Below are 19749 nucleotides of genomic sequence, written 5' to 3'. Positions count from 1 at the left end.
CAATTGAAAAAGGGTGAGAGAGTGGGTGTGGGTGAGTGTGTGGATAGTTGGGTAGAGATAGAGAAGAGGCCACGTCGCTCCGAGATCTTCCTTTTTCAAGCTTCCTTAATTTCTATGACCAAAATATCCTCTTCACAGCAATTTCCACGATATTTTTCTGTGTATCCAATCATCTTTATTATAAATTTACGTGTAAAATATAACAACCATGATTATCAAATTATTTGATTCCAAAATATCTTTCTCACCCAGGTCCAAAATAGAAAATATCTTTCTCACCATTCCGTCCACGCGGGGTAAGGTACGATATAGGACCGACCGCCTAATTCATTTCATTAATCTTTTTCTTTTGTGTTTCATCTGATGAACTAATTAAAATTGTCTCAAAATCTCAAGACTAATGGAATCTAATCTAAGGATTCGCAGGGGAGAACGTGGGAGAAAAAATTGCTTAAAAAAGAATTAGTGGTATTCATCCTTAAGAAAGATTGTTTTATATTTCATAGACATGTCTGTCTTTGCCTTCTTGTTGCTTTTTGGCCTGAAGTGTCTTTCTCTTTCAAACATTCTTTTAGGAGCAGTGCTATATGCTGTATCGTGGATATATGTTGGAAGAGGCTTTTAATTATTTGTTTAAACGAGGGCGGTTTGGTCAGAAAAAGGAAAACGACGGTGAAGGATGCCAGACTTGTCTTGTTGATTAGTGAAACTTCCGAGTTATCCAAACATAGAATAAAATGGAGAAAAAGGACACAGCATCCATGAAGAATGGTTGGCTCACAAGCAAAACAATAGGAAAGGTATGGCCAACCAAGTTGTTAGGTTTATATTTCCGACAAAGGTTTCAGAACCCTCCAACTCTATCCCATGATTCTTTTTTCCTCTTTTTAAGATTCCAATAATACGTGACACGGATTCACAAAGCTCAAATCAAGGTTACAATGATATAGTGTATCAATACTAGTTAAGTCTAACTTATGCAATCGTATATTAAGCTTTCCGTACTTTGGTTTTATTTGGAAATTTAGTGTAAGGCATACAAGTATATTATCAAATTCGCATAGTACTAGTACAGAATTCCTTAAAAGGGGAAAAAACAAACAGAAGCAGCACATGTGGCCTGTGAGAGTAAATGTTATTATGACTAGAAGCTTGAACTTGTGAGAGAAGCAAATCTTCGTGTTAACAATTTCGATTCAAGAAGGCCCGTATCTGAGTCAGCAGTAACGGAAACTAAAAAAACAGCGGCAGAGGTCTTGAACATGCATTGAATTCCCATCTGACGTCTTTTTTTAATTTCTTATTCCCAGGGTCTCATATGTAATTCACAAATAGCGCCTCCCCACAAGAGAGAGCCCGTGTTAGCAGAATACTTGAAAATTTTCAAATAAATTGAAGCTCACAATGGAATCAACTTTACAACTTAACCAATATTCATTCTATCAATCCTAACTATATGAATTTGATAATAATTTATTATTTGTCTGCTAATTTGACATGTGTCACCTAGTCACCACTTATTCCTTCAACTTGCAATTAATGACCAATTTTTTAGCAATCAATCTAATCCCTGCGTTCTGATAATAGTCATATGTTTCTAAGGAGAAGACCGCATCAACAAATGCCCCAGCTTTGAACAAGGAGCCGAGCTCCTCCGCATCCAACTTACTGAAGAGCAGCCTTTGAACAGTGCCTGATGATTCTTTCTGGTATATTTCAGCTGCATATATGGCAACGTTCCCATATACAGCTGTAGGTATCCTATAATGTCAATATTTACAAAAATCAGTTTAATTCTCAGGAAGGGAAATTTCCAAAGGCTCAATATCTCGTAATACTACAATGTAATGTCAATCACGTGGAAGACTGAAAACCCAGCCCAAGACTAGTTGCTTGTTACCCATTATATTTGTTGAAGTGAAGACGTAATCTCTATTGATCAGAAAGAACAGATTTGTGTGTGTGTGTGATGCACGCATTTTATATGGGTAGGATATGAACTTACTGCAATCGCATAGTGGGATAATTGAAGAAGCCATCTTTTCTTGCAACAACTGGTCTCCAGTCAGAACTGCTACCGGATTCCAAAGATGACTTGTGTACAATACCGTCACAAGCTTCAAGAACCTCACATAGACGTTGTGATGGAGCAAGATCAACCACAAAACTCAACTTTGGTCGGCCTGCATGATCCTGAAACTTGCCGTTTACTCCAAACCGTATTTTTAGATCAGTACAGCAAAGCTGAAAGGGGGAACCTTTGTGCAATAGTTGTATCCTTTGACTGCCACGATAAAATGGAACAGGAGATGCTGTGAGACAAGAGATGGATATTTCATCAGGATTCAAAGCAGCAACAGCGCTGCTACATGCCTCAGACATCTGGGATGTCTCTGGAATGGGCTTTTCATCCACCATGACAGATGGTTGAATCGATTCCCTGTTTAATTCATCACGAAGCTGACTCAAGTCAAATCGACGCTCTTGAACTATTAGCATCTCCTGTATTTGATTCAGAGCTTTCTGAGCTGCTGGTTGCAATAGGAGAAGATGGATCATTTCCCTCTTTGCATTGATTCTCGACAGGTGATAATAACATGGATTTCACTTTCATATCTGATAAGGCCCTATCTGGTAAAGATTTTCCATTGCTACGACTTCTTGTAGTAGCATTTGGAGAAACCCACCTATCCACTGGGAAAATGTCTGGACGAACTGATTCCTGCATGGTTGGAGGAATTATGAAATAGAATCAGGACTCAACATTTGACGAGTCAAATTTCAATTCACAACTCCACGAATTGTACAAGAAAAGAATCATCACATTTAACTAGTCCAATTGACTCAATACAAGCCAATTATTATTAGTATCTAGCACTGGCTGCAAAATAAAACAATATGCTCCTGAAGAGTTTACCAAGAACAGATAGATCACAATGAAATTCTCCAAAGTAAAATTTTACCAAGAACCTAACAGCTGCACAGTGTTTGAGAACTTCCAGATTCATGCGAACATCATCTAAGCTCCTGAAGATTTGTAGCAGAAAAAGTAAGCAAAATGAAATTATGATAGCCGGCTTACAAGAAAGCGCTACATATAATTCCATTGATTGGTTTAGTTACCTATGGTTCTGTCGTCCAAGCCCAAAATACGTTGCAAGACTTGCCATCTGCAGTGAACATATGAATGCGTATAAACTTGAAGAATTAGGAAAAGCCAAAGAGATAATATCTGACAGAAGTTTATTCTTTGTATGGAAGTTATTAGAGAGCACATTTTAAAAAAAAAGAAAGATAATTCTGAAAAATAAAAAATCAGATAGATGATAGGCATGTCTAGAAAATCAGATGCATCCTCTAAGTGTGTTATGATGAACTTTTCCGAAGTGGAGTTTTTATTAGTCGTAGACATTCGTTCAGCAGAGGTAAACATAGCGTGCCATAAAATAAAGGAGCAGTACCTTCATGTCACCAGCTCTTCTTCCAAACTGGTGAGTCAACAAAACCAACGAATCAATGGTACCCTTCGGTTCCGGTGGTGGCCGATTAATCTCAGTAAATGCATCTCTGACGCGAACACAGTCAAATCTTAAGATGTTATGGCCGGCCCAAATCCGTTCTACACAAAATTCAGAGAAAACAAAAAAAGAAAGAAAAAATTAAGAATTATAACCGCAATTTGCCGCCTAATCTATAGTTTTTTTTTTTTCCATTTTTCTCAATCACAAAGCAAAAGAAACAAACAGAAGGGACAAACCATGAAGAAGCTCGTAAACATCATTGGCGATGTCAGCGAAAGTAGGCGCTGAGGCAACAGCATCACGAGTAATGCCGTTGCAGCGTTCGGACAAGGGGGAGATAAGTGAAGGGTCGGCGGGTCGGACCAAGGTGGAGTAAGAGCTGAGCTCTGTTAACTTCTTGGGGCAAACCAAGATGGCGCCAAACTCCAGAATGGTAAAACCCTGCCCAGATCGGGTTGGGACGGTGGTTTCGACGTCGAAGAAGACAATTTCGGACCGATCTTCAGCAGGACCCATCAAGGTCGACGAGAATTTCAAGCTCCAAGCTTGAAGGATGAAATGGAAAGAAGGGAAGCAGAGGAATAGCGGGAATCTTTTCGTTATGAAAGATGTACTTGCTGATTTGATGTCCGCGTGAAATTAAAACACGGCGGGCATGGCCGGATTTAAAACAAGACGGCTCTGCTTTCGAAATTGAGATTGCTTCTTCGGTCGGCTTTCTTTTTGGGCTCACAGGCTCGATTTGGATTTGGACCATGACCGAAGACACCTCTGTCTTTTTCTTTTGGGAGAAAAAAAAAAAAAGGAAGTGATTAAATGAATATTTTTTTAATTGTCTTTTAAAAGTAAATAAAAAATACTAAACCGCTTGAAATGTCTGAGGAAGAAGGACAGGGATGAAGTCCTTTGATTTTTTTTTTAACCAGAAGGATGAAGTGTTTTGATAATTTTGATAGCAAAATTAAATAAGTATTTTTATATATATTTAAAATCAACATGGTGTTTACATAATTTTTTTCATTTTATTTATGTTGATTCCCTTTTTCTTTTAAGAATATCCCAATTGAAAGGGTATTAATTTAGTTGTTATACAACAACTTAGTGCCGTGGATTATATTAATTTGACTTTATATCAAAAGTGCTCCGAAAATATGCGAATAATAATATTGTCCCTTACGTGCCCCTGGGAAATTAAGAAATAACGTGACCTGAAGGGAACAATAAGAAGATGCCTCGTTTAAAATATAAGGTGACCTATACGTATTTACAATTACATTTAGACTCCAACCTAAATAATACTCTTCTGGTCCTTAATATAAGACCCATTTAACTAATTTGATTAGATTAAGGAAGTTAGGTAAGTTAGTTAATTATAAGAAAAGTGACACATTTTTCCTAAAACACCATGATCATCTTTCTTAATACCCCATCTCCCTCTTCTATTTGATTATAGTTGAGGGAGTATCTATAGGGGTAATTTAGAGAAAATTGATAAATATGATAAATGGGTTTTACATTTAGGACCAAAACCAACTCAAGAATTGGGTCCTATATTAAGGATCGGAGGAGTAATAAGAATAATAACAACACCCCGACGCAACATGGGTTTAATTGTAATACACTAATACTATAATATTATTCATTGATAAAAATGTAAGCTATTAAATTTATTATGTGCCTTGCTTAAATTAATTAAACCCACCAAAGAGGTAGAATATTGGGGGAGGAATCAAGGTATATCTGCAATGAAGGGATGAATTTGCCTTGGAGAGAAAGGAAAAGGAAAGGAATCAAGGAAGGAAGGAAAAGAATTTTTGGAATCCAAAGGGCATTTTCGTTGGGTTCATTGAATGGATGTTCATCCTTGAATCATCCAAGCTGTGGTCATAATTCACGCACGAAATTATTCAGCATGAAATGTGTGCTATATATGCATACTTATATTTAGAAGTTATTGTATCAATAAAGCAAACTATTTCTTTACATGCACTCACCACATATAATATGACTAAACATATAGTAAAAAAAATATTTTATACCTCGAAAGGACTAAAAACTTAATTTAAATAATATAGCACTTCTGGCTTAAGGATTTAATTTAATCCTAGGTACAAGATATCAACCTATTTTCTCTTTTAAATTTATAATTTTTTTCATAGTATCCCTATTAATTATATATAATTAGGGATTTTTATATGTCAAGAAGCTGTTATAGTGCACATGCTTAGAAAATATATTATAGAAGAACTAAAGCAATTTATTACAAATAACTAATTTAACTAATTTTTTAGTATTTATAAATTAATTATTTAATTAGTTTTTATATTAGAGATTGGAGAGGGTATATATATGCACATGGATTGATTTCTTAATAATGTTATTTATATTCAACAAAAAGAGATCCTCATTTAGTGCTCATCGTGTGCTCATCTCTGTAATGTAATATGAACCCTTCAAAATCTAATATGAATTGTTCAGATTTAAAATTTTTAAGATATCGTTCTTTCAATGACGAATTTATTTTTTAAAGTGTTAGTTATAAGATTATTTTTATTTTGATATCTATTAAAATAAAAAATTAAATTCAATGTGGACCATCTAAAATTATCTTAGATGATCCAATGATGAGCATGTGCTCCCACTCTCTTAATATATTAGTCATTGGAGCCATCTTAATATATAATCTCCTTATAGCCTAAAATAATGTAGCAATGTGATAATCGAACAGATTGCGTGGATGAGATGAAGATTTGATAATCAAATGAACGACTAAGATTACTCGAATGATTCAATAGTTTGCCTGTCTACTGATTTGGCTTGCATCAAAGTAGAGAAAATTAAAAATGCTTATTAGTGTTTCTAGTTGGAATGAATGGTCAAGGCTTTGGCAATCAATCTAATCCCTGCAGTCTGTTGAAAGTCATAAGAATCGAAGGAGAAGACAGCATCAACAAACGTGCCAGGCTCGAAAAACGAAGCCAGCTCCCCAACATCGAACTTCTCGAAAACCACCCTCTTCTTACTGCCTGATCTCTCTCTCTGATATATTTCAGTTGCATATATGGCTGCATTATCCCCGCTTTCTGCTGCAGGTATCCTGTAATAATGTCAACATATATTTGAAGTGAATGGATGCGTATAATAATCTTTGTTGATTACAAGCAATAGATTTATGTTGATGAGCACCTGAATGAGACGGACAATCATACCCTAAAAGCTAGTTGTTGAGGTGAAAGAACCAATACTAAACTTAATATCCCATGCAACCACTTCATCGATTTATAAACGTGTGCATGTATTTTTCAATGTGTAGTATATGATGAACTTACTGCAAGCGCGCGGTGGGATAATTAGAGAAGCCATCTTTTCTAGCAACAACTGGTCTCCAATCTGTGCTACCACCAGATTCCAAACATAACTTCTGTGCCTTACCATCACAAGCTTCAAGAACCTTACATAAGGTTTGTGATGGATCAAGATCAACCACAAAACTCAACTTCGGCCGACCCGCGTAGTCCTGAAACCTGCCATTTATTCCAAATCGTATCTTAAGATTAGAACAACAAAGCTGAAAGAGGACACCTTTGTGCAATAGTTGTATCCTTTGACTGCCTCGATATAATGGAGCAAGAGATGCTGTGAGACGAGAGATAAATATTTCATCAGGTTCTAAAACAACAGCTGAAGAAGAAGACTTCTGGGGTGTCTCTGGAATGGGCTTTTCATCCACCATGGCAGCTACTTGATTCGACACTGTGTCTAATTCATCACGAAGGCTACGTAAGTCGAAGTGACGATGTTGAACTGTTTTTGATTTAGATCCTTCTGATGAGCTGCCCATTGCAATAGGAGCAGTTGAAACATTGCGTTGATTCTCCACAGGTGATAATAAGCGCCTACCTGGTAAAGATTTTTCAGCACTGCGAGTTTTTGGAGTAGCATTTGGAGAGACCCAGCTATTCGCTGTGAATATGTCTGGAAGACTTGATTCCTATACATGGATGAAGGGATTAAGAAGTAGAATCAAAATTCTATTTGACGAGTCACATTTCGACTCCAAACTGATCCGGTTGAATCAATACTAGCCAATTATTGTTAATTACTCCCTTCAATTATTAACACAATAGCTTAGTAACTAATTAATTTGTTTGTGGGTATTAAAAAATTAATTAATTTAGTTATTTATAACAAATGTATCCCATTAGTTTTTCTAAAATATTATTTTTTTTAATCATATGCATTGTAACTACTCTTAATGAAAACCTTCTTCCTATATGTAATTAATAGATATATTTTTTTAAAAAAAAGTTATAAATAAGAGAGACAAAATAAATTAAATTTTTATATTTAAAATAAAAGTAAACTTTTTGTCAACCCTTGTATTTAACACCAGAGGTAGTAGCATCTAGCATCAGCTGCAGAAACATATGATAATATGCTGCTAAAGGTTTTAATTAGCAAGAACAGAAAATAATGAAGAAATTCTTCAAAGTAAAACTTTACCAAGAAGAGAACTGTAGCACAGTGTTTAATGACTTCCAGATTCATGCGAACATAGTCTAAGATCCTGAACATTTGTTGCAGAAAAAGGAAGCAAAAATAAAATTATTATAGCCGGCTTATTACAAGAAATTAAAGCATTATATCGATTAGAGCAGTAGGTTACCTTTGTGGTTGTTGACCAAGCCCAAAATATGCTGCAAGACTGGCCCTCTACAATGAACATATGAAAACTTGAACATATGAAAACTTGAAGCTCACATAAAATCGCCTTGAAATTAGACAAAGCCAAACTATGGGATATATATAAATATATATATATGATATCAGATAATTAGTAAAAGATGAGTTATAAATATTTTTATTCAGGAATTTTTAAATATGAGAGTTTTAACTTTTAATTGCAAATAATTATTAAGAACAACCCATGAGATTTAAATATCTAATTTACAATTAACACTCTCTTAATTGTAACTATCTAAATCTAAATCTAAATTTTCAATTCAATTTTAGCAAACTCTTGAGATTTAACAGACGGGAAGTCGAACTTTAATTTTGGAAAACTTGAATATCATTTAATTTCCCATTGTTTTTGTTTATATAATGGATGTTAATATTAGAGGGCACTTTCAATTTAAAACAGATTAGTTGTTTTTTTTCCCCTTAAAAAAAATCACATTGTCCACACATGACAAAATATAGGCAAAACAAACTTTTCGAAAATATATGCTCCATAAAATATAGACACAGGAATGATGCCTTCATGTCACCAGCTCTCCTTCCAAACGTTTCAGTCAACAAAGGCACCAAGTCAATGACGGCTTTAGGCTCCGGCGGTGAACGATTCAACTCACTAAATGCCTTTTTGATGTCAACACATTCGAAGCTTAAGATATTATGACCCGCCCAAATCCTTTCTACACACAAAAACAAGCAAATTAAAGAAGAATCATAATTTGCAATTTCGCACACCATGTTTGGTTTTTCTCTCCATTTTGGCCATGACAAGGCGGAGAAAGGAACGCAGAGAAGGGACGAACCATGAAGAAACTCATAAACCTCATCGGCGACGTCGGCGAAAGTAGGAGCATCGGCAAGAGCATCGCGATCAATTCTGGTGCTACTTTTTAAAGCAGTGGAGATGAGGAAAGGGTTGGCGGGTCGGACCAGGGTGGAGTAGGGTTGTTGGAGCTCCGTTAGTGTCTTCGGGCAAACCAAGATGGCTCCTAACTCCAAAATGACAGAAGTGGAGTGGATGGTTTCAACCTCCCAAAATACAATTTCGGGCGGCGCATCTTCAGAGTGATCCATTCAAAAGCTCAGAAAGGTTAATGAAGGAAGTGGGACAGAAGAAACTAAACAGAAATGTGTGAATGAAGATGTAAGTGATTATATTCAACTTATGGAAAGGGTGAAGATTTATATAGTGGTTTGTAAGGTTGATTTTCTTTGTGGTCCCAAGCAATATCGGTGCTTCGGTTGAAAAATTGTTCATTTCAATGACCGAAGCCGGAATCAAAGGCCATTTTCTTGGGTTATTCGGTGAATATATATATACATAGACGTTCCTGAAAAAGGTGTTTGAATGGAATCAATTAATTATTTTAAAAGTAATTTTATGTTATACGGAGTAAACATGTGAGAGAAGCTTTATCTTAATTTGTACAAAAAGTAATTTTTAAAAGTATTTTTCCTGTCAATCAAACACCCTATGAATTTGATAAGGGACTTTTTTTAGTGAGACATATTGTGAAATTCTTAAAAAAAGAATATTTTACCTACCAAAATTTTCAATGACAATTGGTGTCATCAACATGCTATTATTTTTTGTACTGAAATTTGTTATTGCATGCTGATTAATTTTGTAGGGTTTTAAGAAATTGCATTCTATATTTTTAAGACCTTATAGTAATTTTCTTTCAAATTTTTATGCATATGTCATATCCACACCTTTTTGACTGAGCTTATATCAATCAAAATTCTGATTTAGTTTTTTAGCCTCACGCGGTGTAATAAAAAATATATTTTTACTCGTACTCTCGACCAAAATTAACATGTTGTATGTTTGGATGGATTTCTTAGTAGTACTATTTTTTTTTATTTTTCAACAACTAATAACTTCTTTGGATTTTAATTATTATTCGACTTATCTGTGATTTATGATTAGGATATGTGATTTTTATTAAAACGAATTAGCTTATATATCAGTCTTTGGGGTCGCTTTGGACCCTACATGTATCCCAACATATGAATAATCCACTCGATATCATCCTCATTAATGTCTTATGTAAATCTATTCAAAACCATGACTTACAAAACATTAATTAATTAGTAAGACTGTAATCCCGCCTCATCAACCTTTTTACCCCTTCAATTCCTTGAAGGGTAGGGGATTTATTGATTTAGAGTTAAAATAAAAATATTGTCCTTAAATATATATATATATTTATATATATAATAGTTAACAAGCACTAGCTACTGCACTATTAACTTTTGCCTTAGCCTTTGTGTATATGAACGCGTATGTGTTTTATGTAAATTACTTTCTACTACCCCTCGATTCCTTGAGGGGTTAGTGTGCTCATTCGTCTAAAATAAAAACAAACTATATTAACGACATATACCCTCCACATTTAGCGAAGGGGGAATCAAAATTAAAATATCGCACGATTAATCTGGTTGCTTTGAAGGACGATAAAAGCATCATGGTGAAAAGAGAAGAATAAAAAGAAAACGAGAAGAACTTGTTTAATTTTTATTTTATATATATATATAAAATATATGTGCTGCCTATTGTCCTCAATACAAGAACTTGTTTAATTTTTATTTTAGTTATAAATATAAGGCTCCAATTCACATTGTTTCTTATATTCATTCATTTTTTTCAAGATAATCCTTGTAATAATAGTAGTTCTAACCAATATATTTAATTAGTAAGAATACTTTAGAAAAGACAATACTTATTTATTATAAATAACTACCTTAACTAATTTTCTTAATTTACTCATATTAGTCTGTTAACTCTTATATTAAGGACCGGAGATAGTATAATGCATGGTCCTGTTGTTTTTGTTGCATTAGTTCTTCGATTACATATATTTTACGCATGTATTGGTGTAGTCAAACATTTGCAATCAATGTGTTGGGATTTGTTGTCGCGTATAAGTTGAAAGAGAATGAAATTTGAAACTGAACGGCTTAGTTCATACATTAAACCACCAAAAAAAAAAAAAGGTACACACTCCTTCCAATCTTAAAGCGCAAAAGCAATTTTTTTTTTTTTAAAAGTGTTCATCCCAAGATTATTTCACTGATACAATACTTTATAATTATCTACTCATCATCTGGCATGAATATATCAAGCGGTGATAACATATTATTGTTTTCTAATTGGAATGAACGGTCAAGGCTTTGGCTATCAATCTAATCCCTGCATTCTCCTGGAACTCATAAAAATCGAAGGAGACGACTGCATCAACAAACGAACCATGCCTGAGCAAGGAACCCAGCTCTGCAACATCAAACTTATCGAAGAACATCCTCTTCTTAGTGCCGGATGATGAATCTCTCTGGTACATTTCAGCTGCATATATGGCTACATTCCCGCATTTTGCCGTAGGTATCCTATAATGTCAACATATATCTGAAGTAATTGAAGGCATTTAGATTTATAAATGTGTATCATATATAAACTAACTTACCGCAATCGCACAGTGGGATAATCGTAGAAGCCATCGCTTTTGGCGACGAGTGGCCTCCAATAATCAGGGTTCCCACCATGCCCAGGATCTAAATATGAGCTCTTTGCAATACTGTCACAAGCTTCAAGAACCTCGCATAGGGTTTTTGATGGATGAAGATCAACCACAATACTCAATTTTGGTAGGCCCGCACGATCAAAATACTTGTCGTTTATTCCAAATAGTATTTTAAGATGATCACAACAAAGTTGAAACGGGACGCCTTCGTGCCGTAGTTGTATCTTTAGATCACCATGATCTGATCGAACAGAAGATGCAGTGAGGCGGGGGACAGCTATTTGATGGAGCTTTAAAACAGCAAAAATGGTGGTGCAAGCCTCAGACACGGCGGCTGAAGAAAACATCTGTGCCTGAATTGTTTCTTGGTTTGTTTCATCACGAAGAGGACCGAAGGTGAAAAAATGCTTCTGAGGTATAGTGTGTGATGAGCCTTCATGTGGTAAAAGTATTTCATTGCTATGACTTGCAGCAGCTTCTGCAGAACTCCTGCTATTCACTGTGGATGCATCTACAAGACTCGATTCCTGCATGGATGCATGCAGGTGATTATAAAATTATAAAGTCAGAATCCAGAGTTTGAAGAGCCAGCTTTCATTTTAGTGCTCAGAAGATTGAACTAATAAGGAAAATAGTAATGATCACATTTAAACTAGTGAAACCAGTTCCAGTGCTTACCATAGCGAGGAGCACCATAATGCTCATCAAATCCTAGTCATTTAAATTTAATATAGATAGCCAAGATTTAATATTTAATATTTTTGTTTTTCAAAAAAAATGTTTTCTTTTTAATAGGTATATAATAGATGTAATCCCTTTATTGTAAGTCTTTTAAAAAATAATTTTTTAATTTAAAAATCAGTAGTTAAAAAATTTAAATCTAGGCCATTAAAACTGATTTAGAATTGTTTAGATTTTATCAGAGTCATAAACATCATGATCACTGAAAATGGTTCACCATGCACTGATTTGTGCAAATGAAACGGAAGGAGTTAAGATATTTCTCTCAAGAGTGATGAGTGATGACTGCTCAAAACTCATCACGATTTGCGCTATCACTTTGATAAACATTCAAAATAGGTTATGAAAGTGAATCATTGCTTGCCAATTATTATATTGATGGTACATAAATGCTTGCAAGTAAAATTTTACCAGGAACATAGCCGTTGCGCAGCATTTAATTACTTCAATATTGGTCCGAACATCATCTAAGCTCCTGAAGATATGTCGCAGAATTATCAAGTAAGAAGAAATTATGTGAAAGCATATATGGCATAAAACCTCATCGACAAGCACAATTACCTGTGTGTCTGTTTTTCAAGCCCAAAATACTCTGCAAGGGTGGCCAACTGCAGTGAACAGATGATGAATGCGTCAAAACTCGAAGGTGACATAAAATCACCTTCTAATCAAACTACGGGATAGTGTATATGACAAAGGTTTATTCTTTATACGAATGTTAAAAACATGCAGTGCGCCTTTGTCTTCCAAAAAAAAAGGAAAACGGGATATCTCATACAACAGAGGAAACGAAATATAGGAAGCGTACCGTCATGTTCCCAGCTCTCCTCCCAAACGTTTCAGTCAACGAAACTAACGAGTCAATAAAACCTTTGGGTTCCGGAGGGGGCCGGTTAATCTGAGTAAATGCCTCTCTGATGCAGCCACTGTCAAATTTTAACATATTATGCCCCGCCCAAATCCGATCTACACAAAACCCCGGGGGATTAGAATTAGAATTATATATTATAATTATAATTATTGCAATAATTTGGCACATCATGTTTCGTTTTTCTCCATTTTGGCCATGACGAGAAGGCAAAGAAACAGAGAAGGGACAAACCATGAAGAAGCTTATAAACATCGTCGGCGATTTCGGCAAAAGTAGGAGCCCGGGCAATAGAATCGCTAGTGATTCCGTTGCTACGCTGGAAGCCGGCGGGGATGAGGGAAGGGTCGGCGGGTCGGACCAAGGTGGAGCAGGGTTCTTGGAGCTCTTTTAGCGTCTTGGGGCAAATCAAGATGGCTCCGAACTCCACGATGACTCGAGTTGGGTGGATGGTTTCAAGGTCGAAGAATACAATTTCGGGTCGGTCGTCGTCGGCGTGATCCATCCCAAGTGAAGGATGATAAATTCAAGCTCCGAGCATAAGGAGCGATGAAGAGCAAGCAGAATTAATGGCGGAGGCTTTAATAAAGGTAGGGGTGCTCAAGGAACTTGCTTAAGAAGCTAAAGCTTCTGTAGAACACGTACGTCGGAGCTTGCTTAGTCATGAAGGCTCCGCAACTTGCTTTGGACATTGGTCGGCGTCTTCAACTTTTTCTGGTCGACTTTTTTAAAGGCCCCATTTTAGTTGATTCGTTTTCCAGGTTTTGTGGCCGAATCACGAATAAAGGCTAGCTCTCCGGAGGATTGCCCATTACGCCATAAATCAAGGGGGTGTGTGTGGGGCCAAATAATGGCAATTTGAGATTTATGGCTTTCAAGATTTATAGAAGTACTCGGTTCTACTGCAAGCTGGACTCCAAGGATTTCCCGTTTAAGGTATCAGTGGAATTTACAATAACTCAAATCATTTTACACATCCTTGTAAATATATGAACTGATTATAATTTATGTTAACATGCACGCATTTCCTTCTACTTATGAAAGATCAATTTTTTTGCAACCAATCTAACCCCCACACCCTGTTGAAACTCATATTGATCTAAGCAGAAAACTGCGTCCACAAGATTCCCGGGCATCAACAACGAACTGAGCTCCTTGGTATCAACCTCATTGAAACGTAACCTTTCAATAATGCCTGATGATGATTCTTTCTTGTACACTTCAGCTGCAAATATGGTAGCGTCCCCACATTCTGATATGGGAATTCTGGAATGCCAATATTTACACAAAGTAGTTAAATTCTCAAGCAGCCAAATTTTGAAAGGCTTGCATGCAATTATTTTTATAATCTGCTGCGTAAGATATGATATAGAACTTACCGTAACCTCACGGTAGGATAACTGAAGGAGCCCTCTTTTCTGGTAACAATTACTGGCTTCCAATTATGAGAGCTACGTCCAGAGTCCAAAAGTGAACTCAGAGCAATGGCATCACAGACTTCAAGAACCTCACATAAGCTTTCTGATGGATCGACCACAAAACTCAACTTTGGCTGGCCTGCATTATTATGAAACCTGCCGCTTTTTCCGAACCGTATTTTGAGATCATCACAGGAAAGCTGAGAAGGGAAACCATTGTGCAATAGTTGTATCCTTTGACTGCCATAACATAATGGAACAAGAGATCCAGTGAGGCTAGAGATGAAAACTTCATAGGGCTTCAAAACAGTAAAATTGCTGCTGCAACTAGCCTCGGATAAAGCAGCTGGACAAGTCTCTTGTGGTTGAGGATATTGAACTGGATTAGCTAATTTATTGCCTTCTGAGCTGCACGTTGCAATATGAGAAGATGTTGTTGGACGTTTTTCTTCGTTACATTGAGTTGCAATAGGTGATAGTAACACGGATTCTGTTTTCATGTCTGATAGGCCCTTGTCTTGTAAAGATTTTCCCACACGGCAACTTCTTGCAGCAACTTTTGGAGAAGCCAAACTATCCACTATGAATACGTCTGGAAGACATGATTCCTGTACGATGATTAAAAAAATGCAATCCATTACTCATCAGTGAATTGAACCAATAAAGAGAAGGGAATTTTCGTAAAATAATGTTCCTGTTTGAAAAAAATTTTTACTAAAAGGGCCTGAATTTGAGAGGGGTACAATTTTTTTTTTAGCTATGTGCAATGTATTTTCAATTATGTGCAGAAGTCATCAAAATGGAAAATATGTTGCATACAACTAAAGAAAAGTTGTACGTAATGGAGATAGTTACATCTGCTCAAATTTAAATCTTTAGTCAATAATTTTCAAATATGTATTTTTTTACTAATTTTTTAAAAAAAGAGTAGGCACATTTAACCAATCAAAGTTAAACAAAATAAACTAAATTGTTATTAGCAACTAGCGTTATTTGCTAAATGATGTTATATTAGCAATTACCAAATAACCTGAATGAGAAAAGGTAACGCAGCCACGTTCAATATATATAATAGCTTATTGTCCAAGTTACGGAGACCAATAAAATTAGTAATTGTATCGAAATATTCTTTTCTTCTTTCCAAAATCTAGCCCTAATTTAATGTTTTATTATGGTACAGTTGTATTTATTATTAGAAATTGGAGAAACCATTAAATAGGGGTAAATATGAAAATATTTTATAAACAATGTTATAATATAATTTTGAACAAAATATTATAAAAGGACACAAGCATTTGAAAATTGAGTACCATATTCCAAGACAAAATGGAGCATCAATTTTTTAGCCAATAAATTACATTCTTGTACGCTGATATAAATCTGACATATGACGGTTCTAAAATACCCTCGCTGTTTCTATTTATATATATATATATATATATATATATAATTAAAACAAATAGTTGAAAGCATTTATCATTCCTAATAAATATGTTACAAATGGTAGTTCTGTTTCCAAAAAGCCTCAATTAAATTTAAACTTGTACCAAATAATTAGTGACACCCCCATAAAGTCAATTTACTTTTAATGATCGAATAGTTTGAGGGAAACTTTTATCTAATGAAAGTTAATCTCTTTTATTATTTAAGACCAAGAGAATATTCCCTAAATTTTCTCATATATAAAGCATCAGAGGGAGCATTATATATACATATATATGTGTGTGTGTGGAAAATGCTTCAAATGGAAGAGATTGTACCAAGAACATAACAGTTGCACAGTCTTTGATCACTTCGAGATTCATTCGAACATCATCTAAGCTCCTGAAGATCGAATTAATGCAGAAAATAATGAGCAAAAAGAAATTACTATAGCTGGCTTACAAGAAAACATCACATAAAATTCCATCGTTTATCACAGTTAATCAGTTACCTGTGTTTCTGTTGACCAAGACCAAAATATGCTGCAAGACTGGCCATCTACAATAATTAACATGTATAGGAAAACTTGAAGCTTACTAATCAGACAAAGCCAAACTATGGGATAGTATACATTTTTCTTTTTTTAATCTAGTTTGGTGGAAAAAAGGTAGAGGAAGGCTTAGAAGAACATTCAATAAGGTCATTAAACAGGACCTCCTGGTCAATAACATACCTAAAAACTTGGTTGTTGATAGGACACATTAACGTCATCGTTATGTAATTCATATAGCTAACCCCGTCTAATAGGACAAGGCTTATTGTTATTGTTGTTAGTTTGATGAAAAAGAAGATATAATAACAAAAAAACTTGGCTGATATAAAAGTTTAACGAGAGGGAGTATTACATCATTTAAAAAAATGAGTTATAAATACTTGATTCAGACAATTTTAAATGTGAGAATCTTAGTTGTAAATTATTGAGAGCAACTGATAGTGCGATTATATATTATTTAAAACATATTCCTCTTTGGAAAAAAAACAGGCAAAACTTTTCCAAAATGTATTCTCTATAAAATATATATACACATAGGAAGGATGCCCTCATGTCACCAGCTCTCCTTCCAAATGTTTCAGTCAACAAAGGCAGAGAGTCAATGATAGCTCTCGGCTCCGGCGGTGGCCGATTCATCTCAGTAAATGCCTTTCTGATGTGAACACAGTCGAATCTTAAGATGTTATGACCCGCCCAAATCCTTTCTGCAACAAAAACAAAAATTAAAGAAGAGTTGTAATTGCAATTTGCCGCATCATGCCTTTTTTTTTCCCTCCGTTCTGGCCACGAAAAGGCAGAGAAACGCAGAGAAGGGCAAACCATGAAGAAGCTCGTAAACCGTATCGGCGATGTCGGCGAAAGTAGGAGCAACGGCAAGAGCATCGCGATTAATTCCGTTGCTACGCTGGAAGACTGGGGGGATGAGGGAGGGGTCGGCCGGTCGGACCAAGGTGGAGTAGGGTTGTCGGAGCTCCTTAAGTGTCTTGGGGCAAACCAAGATGGCTCCGAACTCCACGATGACAGAAGTGGAGTAGATGGTTTCAACGTCGAAAAATACAATTGGGGGTGGATCTTCAGCGTGATCCATCGACGATGATGAATGCAAGCTCGGAAATTGTGGAGGGAAGGGCAGAATTAATGGTGGAGGCTTTGATAAATTCAAGGAACTTGCTTAATTATGAAGATAAAGCTTCTGTAGAACACGTGGGAGCAGCTTGCTTGGTCACGAAGGATCTACAACTTGTTTTGGACGCAGTGATCGCTGATGATGTAAAAAAAGTTCGACCAATACTACTCATTTTGTATTACAAAGGACTCTTCCAATTCTAAATATAAGATTCTTATGTACACTATAAAAAGGATTTTATATTTAAAATCAGAGGAGAAAGTCTTATATTTAGAGTAAAATGAGTAATATTTCACAAAAAGTTTAAAAGCAAAAAAATCGAAGAGAGAGTCTCACAACAAGCCGAGGAGAAAATAGAAAAGATGAAAAGAAACACACCGGTCTGCTTTGAACAGCTCGTGAGTAAAGGTCAGAATGACAATAATCCTTAACGTGGTTCCTCTACTTCTTAGAGATTATTGTTGGCCATTAAATCTTCCCTTCCTCTTTTATTTGTTTCTTTCTTTTGTTCGGTGGGGAGTTTGTCTCCTTTGATACAGTATATAATTACTCCTCCGGTCCTTATTATAAGACCTCATTTGACTTTTTATTTGGTTCTAATTATAAGACTACAATCAATTTTGTCTCTTATATTTATGTATTTTTTTTCAAGATAATCCTTCTAATAATGATAGTTTTAGTATACTTAATTAGCAAGGATATTTTAGGAATGACAACACTTATTTATTATAAATAACCAACTTAACCTACTTCCTTAATCTCCTCAAATAAGTCAATTGGGTCTTATAATTAGGACCGGAGAAGTAATATGATTGACTCACTGATAATATAACAACCTACCTATTATATATCTATTACGCGTATAAAAGTAGAGTTTGACTTGGAGAGATTCTTGGACTCCATTAAGATTATCTTTGTGATTAATTACATTGATTTACTATGCAAGCGCCAACTATTTGAGATTTTTCTCTCAAAATTTATCATTGAAATATTCCGTCTTAGTTACATGCATTCAAGCTCCAAGGATTAATTAGACATTCAAGTTAATCATCAGTGGAATTAATTTTACAATAACTCAGTCATTTTATACATGCTAATTATATGATTTGATAATAATTTTAATTATTTTGGCATTCATGTGTCACCTAGCCAAATTAAAAACACGTTCGGTACGTTCCTTCTACACGTGAAAGATCAACTTTTTAGCAACCAATCTAATCCCTGCACTCTGCTGATACTCATACTGATCTAAGCAGAAGATTGCGTCCACAAGGTTCCCAGGCATCAACAACGAACGGAGCTCCCTAATATCAACCTCATTGAAGCGCAAGCTCTGAACAGTGCCCGACGATGATTCTTTCTTGTATACTTCAGCTGCAAGTATGGCAGTGTTCCCAATACATTGTGATTGATAAACGAAGCCCAGCGATTGAGAGAACAAAAACTCTTGTTTTATTCCATCTCAGAAAACAAGAATGATCAATCCGATACATTTACAAGGCTCTCGGCTAATATATAAACCTACCTAACTATTACAACGCTATGGGCTTTGAGAGAAAGCCCAAGTCAGCCCAAGTCCAATAACTTAACTAACTCTAATAATTCTAACACTCCCCCTCAAGTTTGGAACTGTAAATATTTATAGTTCCCAACTTGCTCAACATTTTCCGTTGACTATCGTATCCAACTGCCTTAGTTAGTATATCAGCCTCCTGATTGCTGCTTTTCACATGAATTAGACTAATCAATCCATTCTGCAATTTCTCCCGTACAAAATGGCAATCTATCTCAATGTGCTTAGTCCTCTCATGAAATACTGGATTTGATGCTATGTGTATTGCT

General features: G+C 35.5%; 3 protein-coding genes, 1 long non-coding RNA gene and 1 pseudogene across 4 annotated transcripts; all 5 read right to left on the bottom strand.

Moving 5' to 3' along the window:
- Positions 1-1321: 1321 nt before the first annotated feature.
- LOC114713200 (protein NEN1-like) lies at positions 1322-4117 on the bottom strand (annotated as a pseudogene).
- Positions 4118-6833: 2716 nt separating this feature from the next.
- LOC114713223 (protein NEN3-like) lies at positions 6834-9332 on the bottom strand. The gene is made up of 5 exons (XM_028897818.1): positions 9062-9332; positions 8781-8938; positions 8188-8234; positions 8025-8088; positions 6834-7512 (listed from the first exon to the last, which is right to left on the bottom strand). Exons 1-5 carry the CDS (start codon positions 9330-9332, stop codon positions 6847-6849), a joined length of 1206 nt encoding a protein of 401 aa, XP_028753651.1. The 3' UTR covers positions 6834-6846.
- A 1934-nt stretch (positions 9333-11266) lies between these two features.
- On the bottom strand, positions 11267-14238 carry LOC114713199 (protein NEN1). Its single transcript, XM_028897785.1, has 6 exons — positions 13623-14238; positions 13329-13486; positions 13082-13128; positions 12932-12995; positions 11723-12306; positions 11267-11645 (listed from the first exon to the last, which is right to left on the bottom strand). The coding sequence occupies exons 1-6, from the start codon at positions 13891-13893 to the stop codon at positions 11408-11410; spliced, it is 1362 nt and encodes a 453-aa protein (XP_028753618.1). The 5' UTR covers positions 13894-14238; the 3' UTR covers positions 11267-11407.
- Positions 14239-15333: 1095 nt separating this feature from the next.
- On the bottom strand, positions 15334-16977 carry LOC114713202 (uncharacterized). Its single transcript, XR_003737313.1, has 3 exons — positions 16740-16977; positions 16567-16630; positions 15334-15414 (listed from the first exon to the last, which is right to left on the bottom strand). It is a non-coding gene; the product is annotated as an uncharacterized LOC114713202 (long non-coding RNA).
- Positions 16978-17010: 33 nt separating this feature from the next.
- On the bottom strand, positions 17011-17925 carry LOC114713222 (protein NEN1-like). The gene is made up of 3 exons (XM_028897817.1): positions 17601-17925; positions 17313-17485; positions 17011-17028 (listed from the first exon to the last, which is right to left on the bottom strand). Exons 1-3 carry the CDS (start codon positions 17866-17868, stop codon positions 17011-17013), a joined length of 459 nt encoding a protein of 152 aa, XP_028753650.1. The 5' UTR covers positions 17869-17925.
- Positions 17926-19749: the final 1824 nt, after the last annotated feature.

This window comes from Neltuma alba, unplaced genomic scaffold (assembly GCF_004799145.2).
Source record: "Neltuma alba isolate B1F8T4 unplaced genomic scaffold, ASM479914v2 tig00011420_pilon, whole genome shotgun sequence".
Lineage (NCBI taxonomy): Eukaryota > Viridiplantae > Streptophyta > Magnoliopsida > Fabales > Fabaceae > Neltuma > Neltuma alba.
The sequence above is the reverse complement of the archived record's forward strand: the minus strand, read 5'-3'. Positions and strand labels throughout refer to the sequence as shown.

Excerpts from the sequence above, each read along its gene's own strand:
- LOC114713223 (XM_028897818.1), bottom strand. The coding sequence starts at position 9,332 with ATGGATCACTCTGAAGATGCGCCGCCCGAAATTGTATTTTGGGAGGTT. Across the intron at positions 8,939-9,061 it reads GGTTTATGAGTTTCTTCATG|AAAGGATTTGGGCGGGTCAT; the intron begins GTTCGTCCCTTC and ends TTTTGTGTGTAG. Across the intron at positions 8,235-8,780 it reads GGAGAGCTGGTGACATGAAG|AGGGCCAGTCTTGCAGCATA; the intron begins GCATCATTCCTG and ends TGTTCATTGTAG.
- LOC114713199 (XM_028897785.1), bottom strand. The coding sequence starts at position 13,893 with ATGGATCACGCCGACGACGACCGACCCGAAATTGTATTCTTCGACCTT. Across the intron at positions 13,487-13,622 it reads TGTTTATAAGCTTCTTCATG|ATCGGATTTGGGCGGGGCAT; the intron begins GTTTGTCCCTTC and ends GGTTTTGTGTAG. Across the intron at positions 11,646-11,722 it reads TATCCCACTGTGCGATTGCG|GATACCTACGGCAAAATGCG; the intron begins GTAAGTTAGTTT and ends TTGACATTATAG.
- LOC114713222 (XM_028897817.1), bottom strand. The coding sequence starts at position 17,868 with ATGGATCACGCTGAAGATCCACCCCCAATTGTATTTTTCGACGTTGAA. Across the intron at positions 17,486-17,600 it reads GGTTTACGAGCTTCTTCATG|AAAGGATTTGGGCGGGTCAT; the intron begins GTTTGCCCTTCT and ends TTTTTGTTGCAG.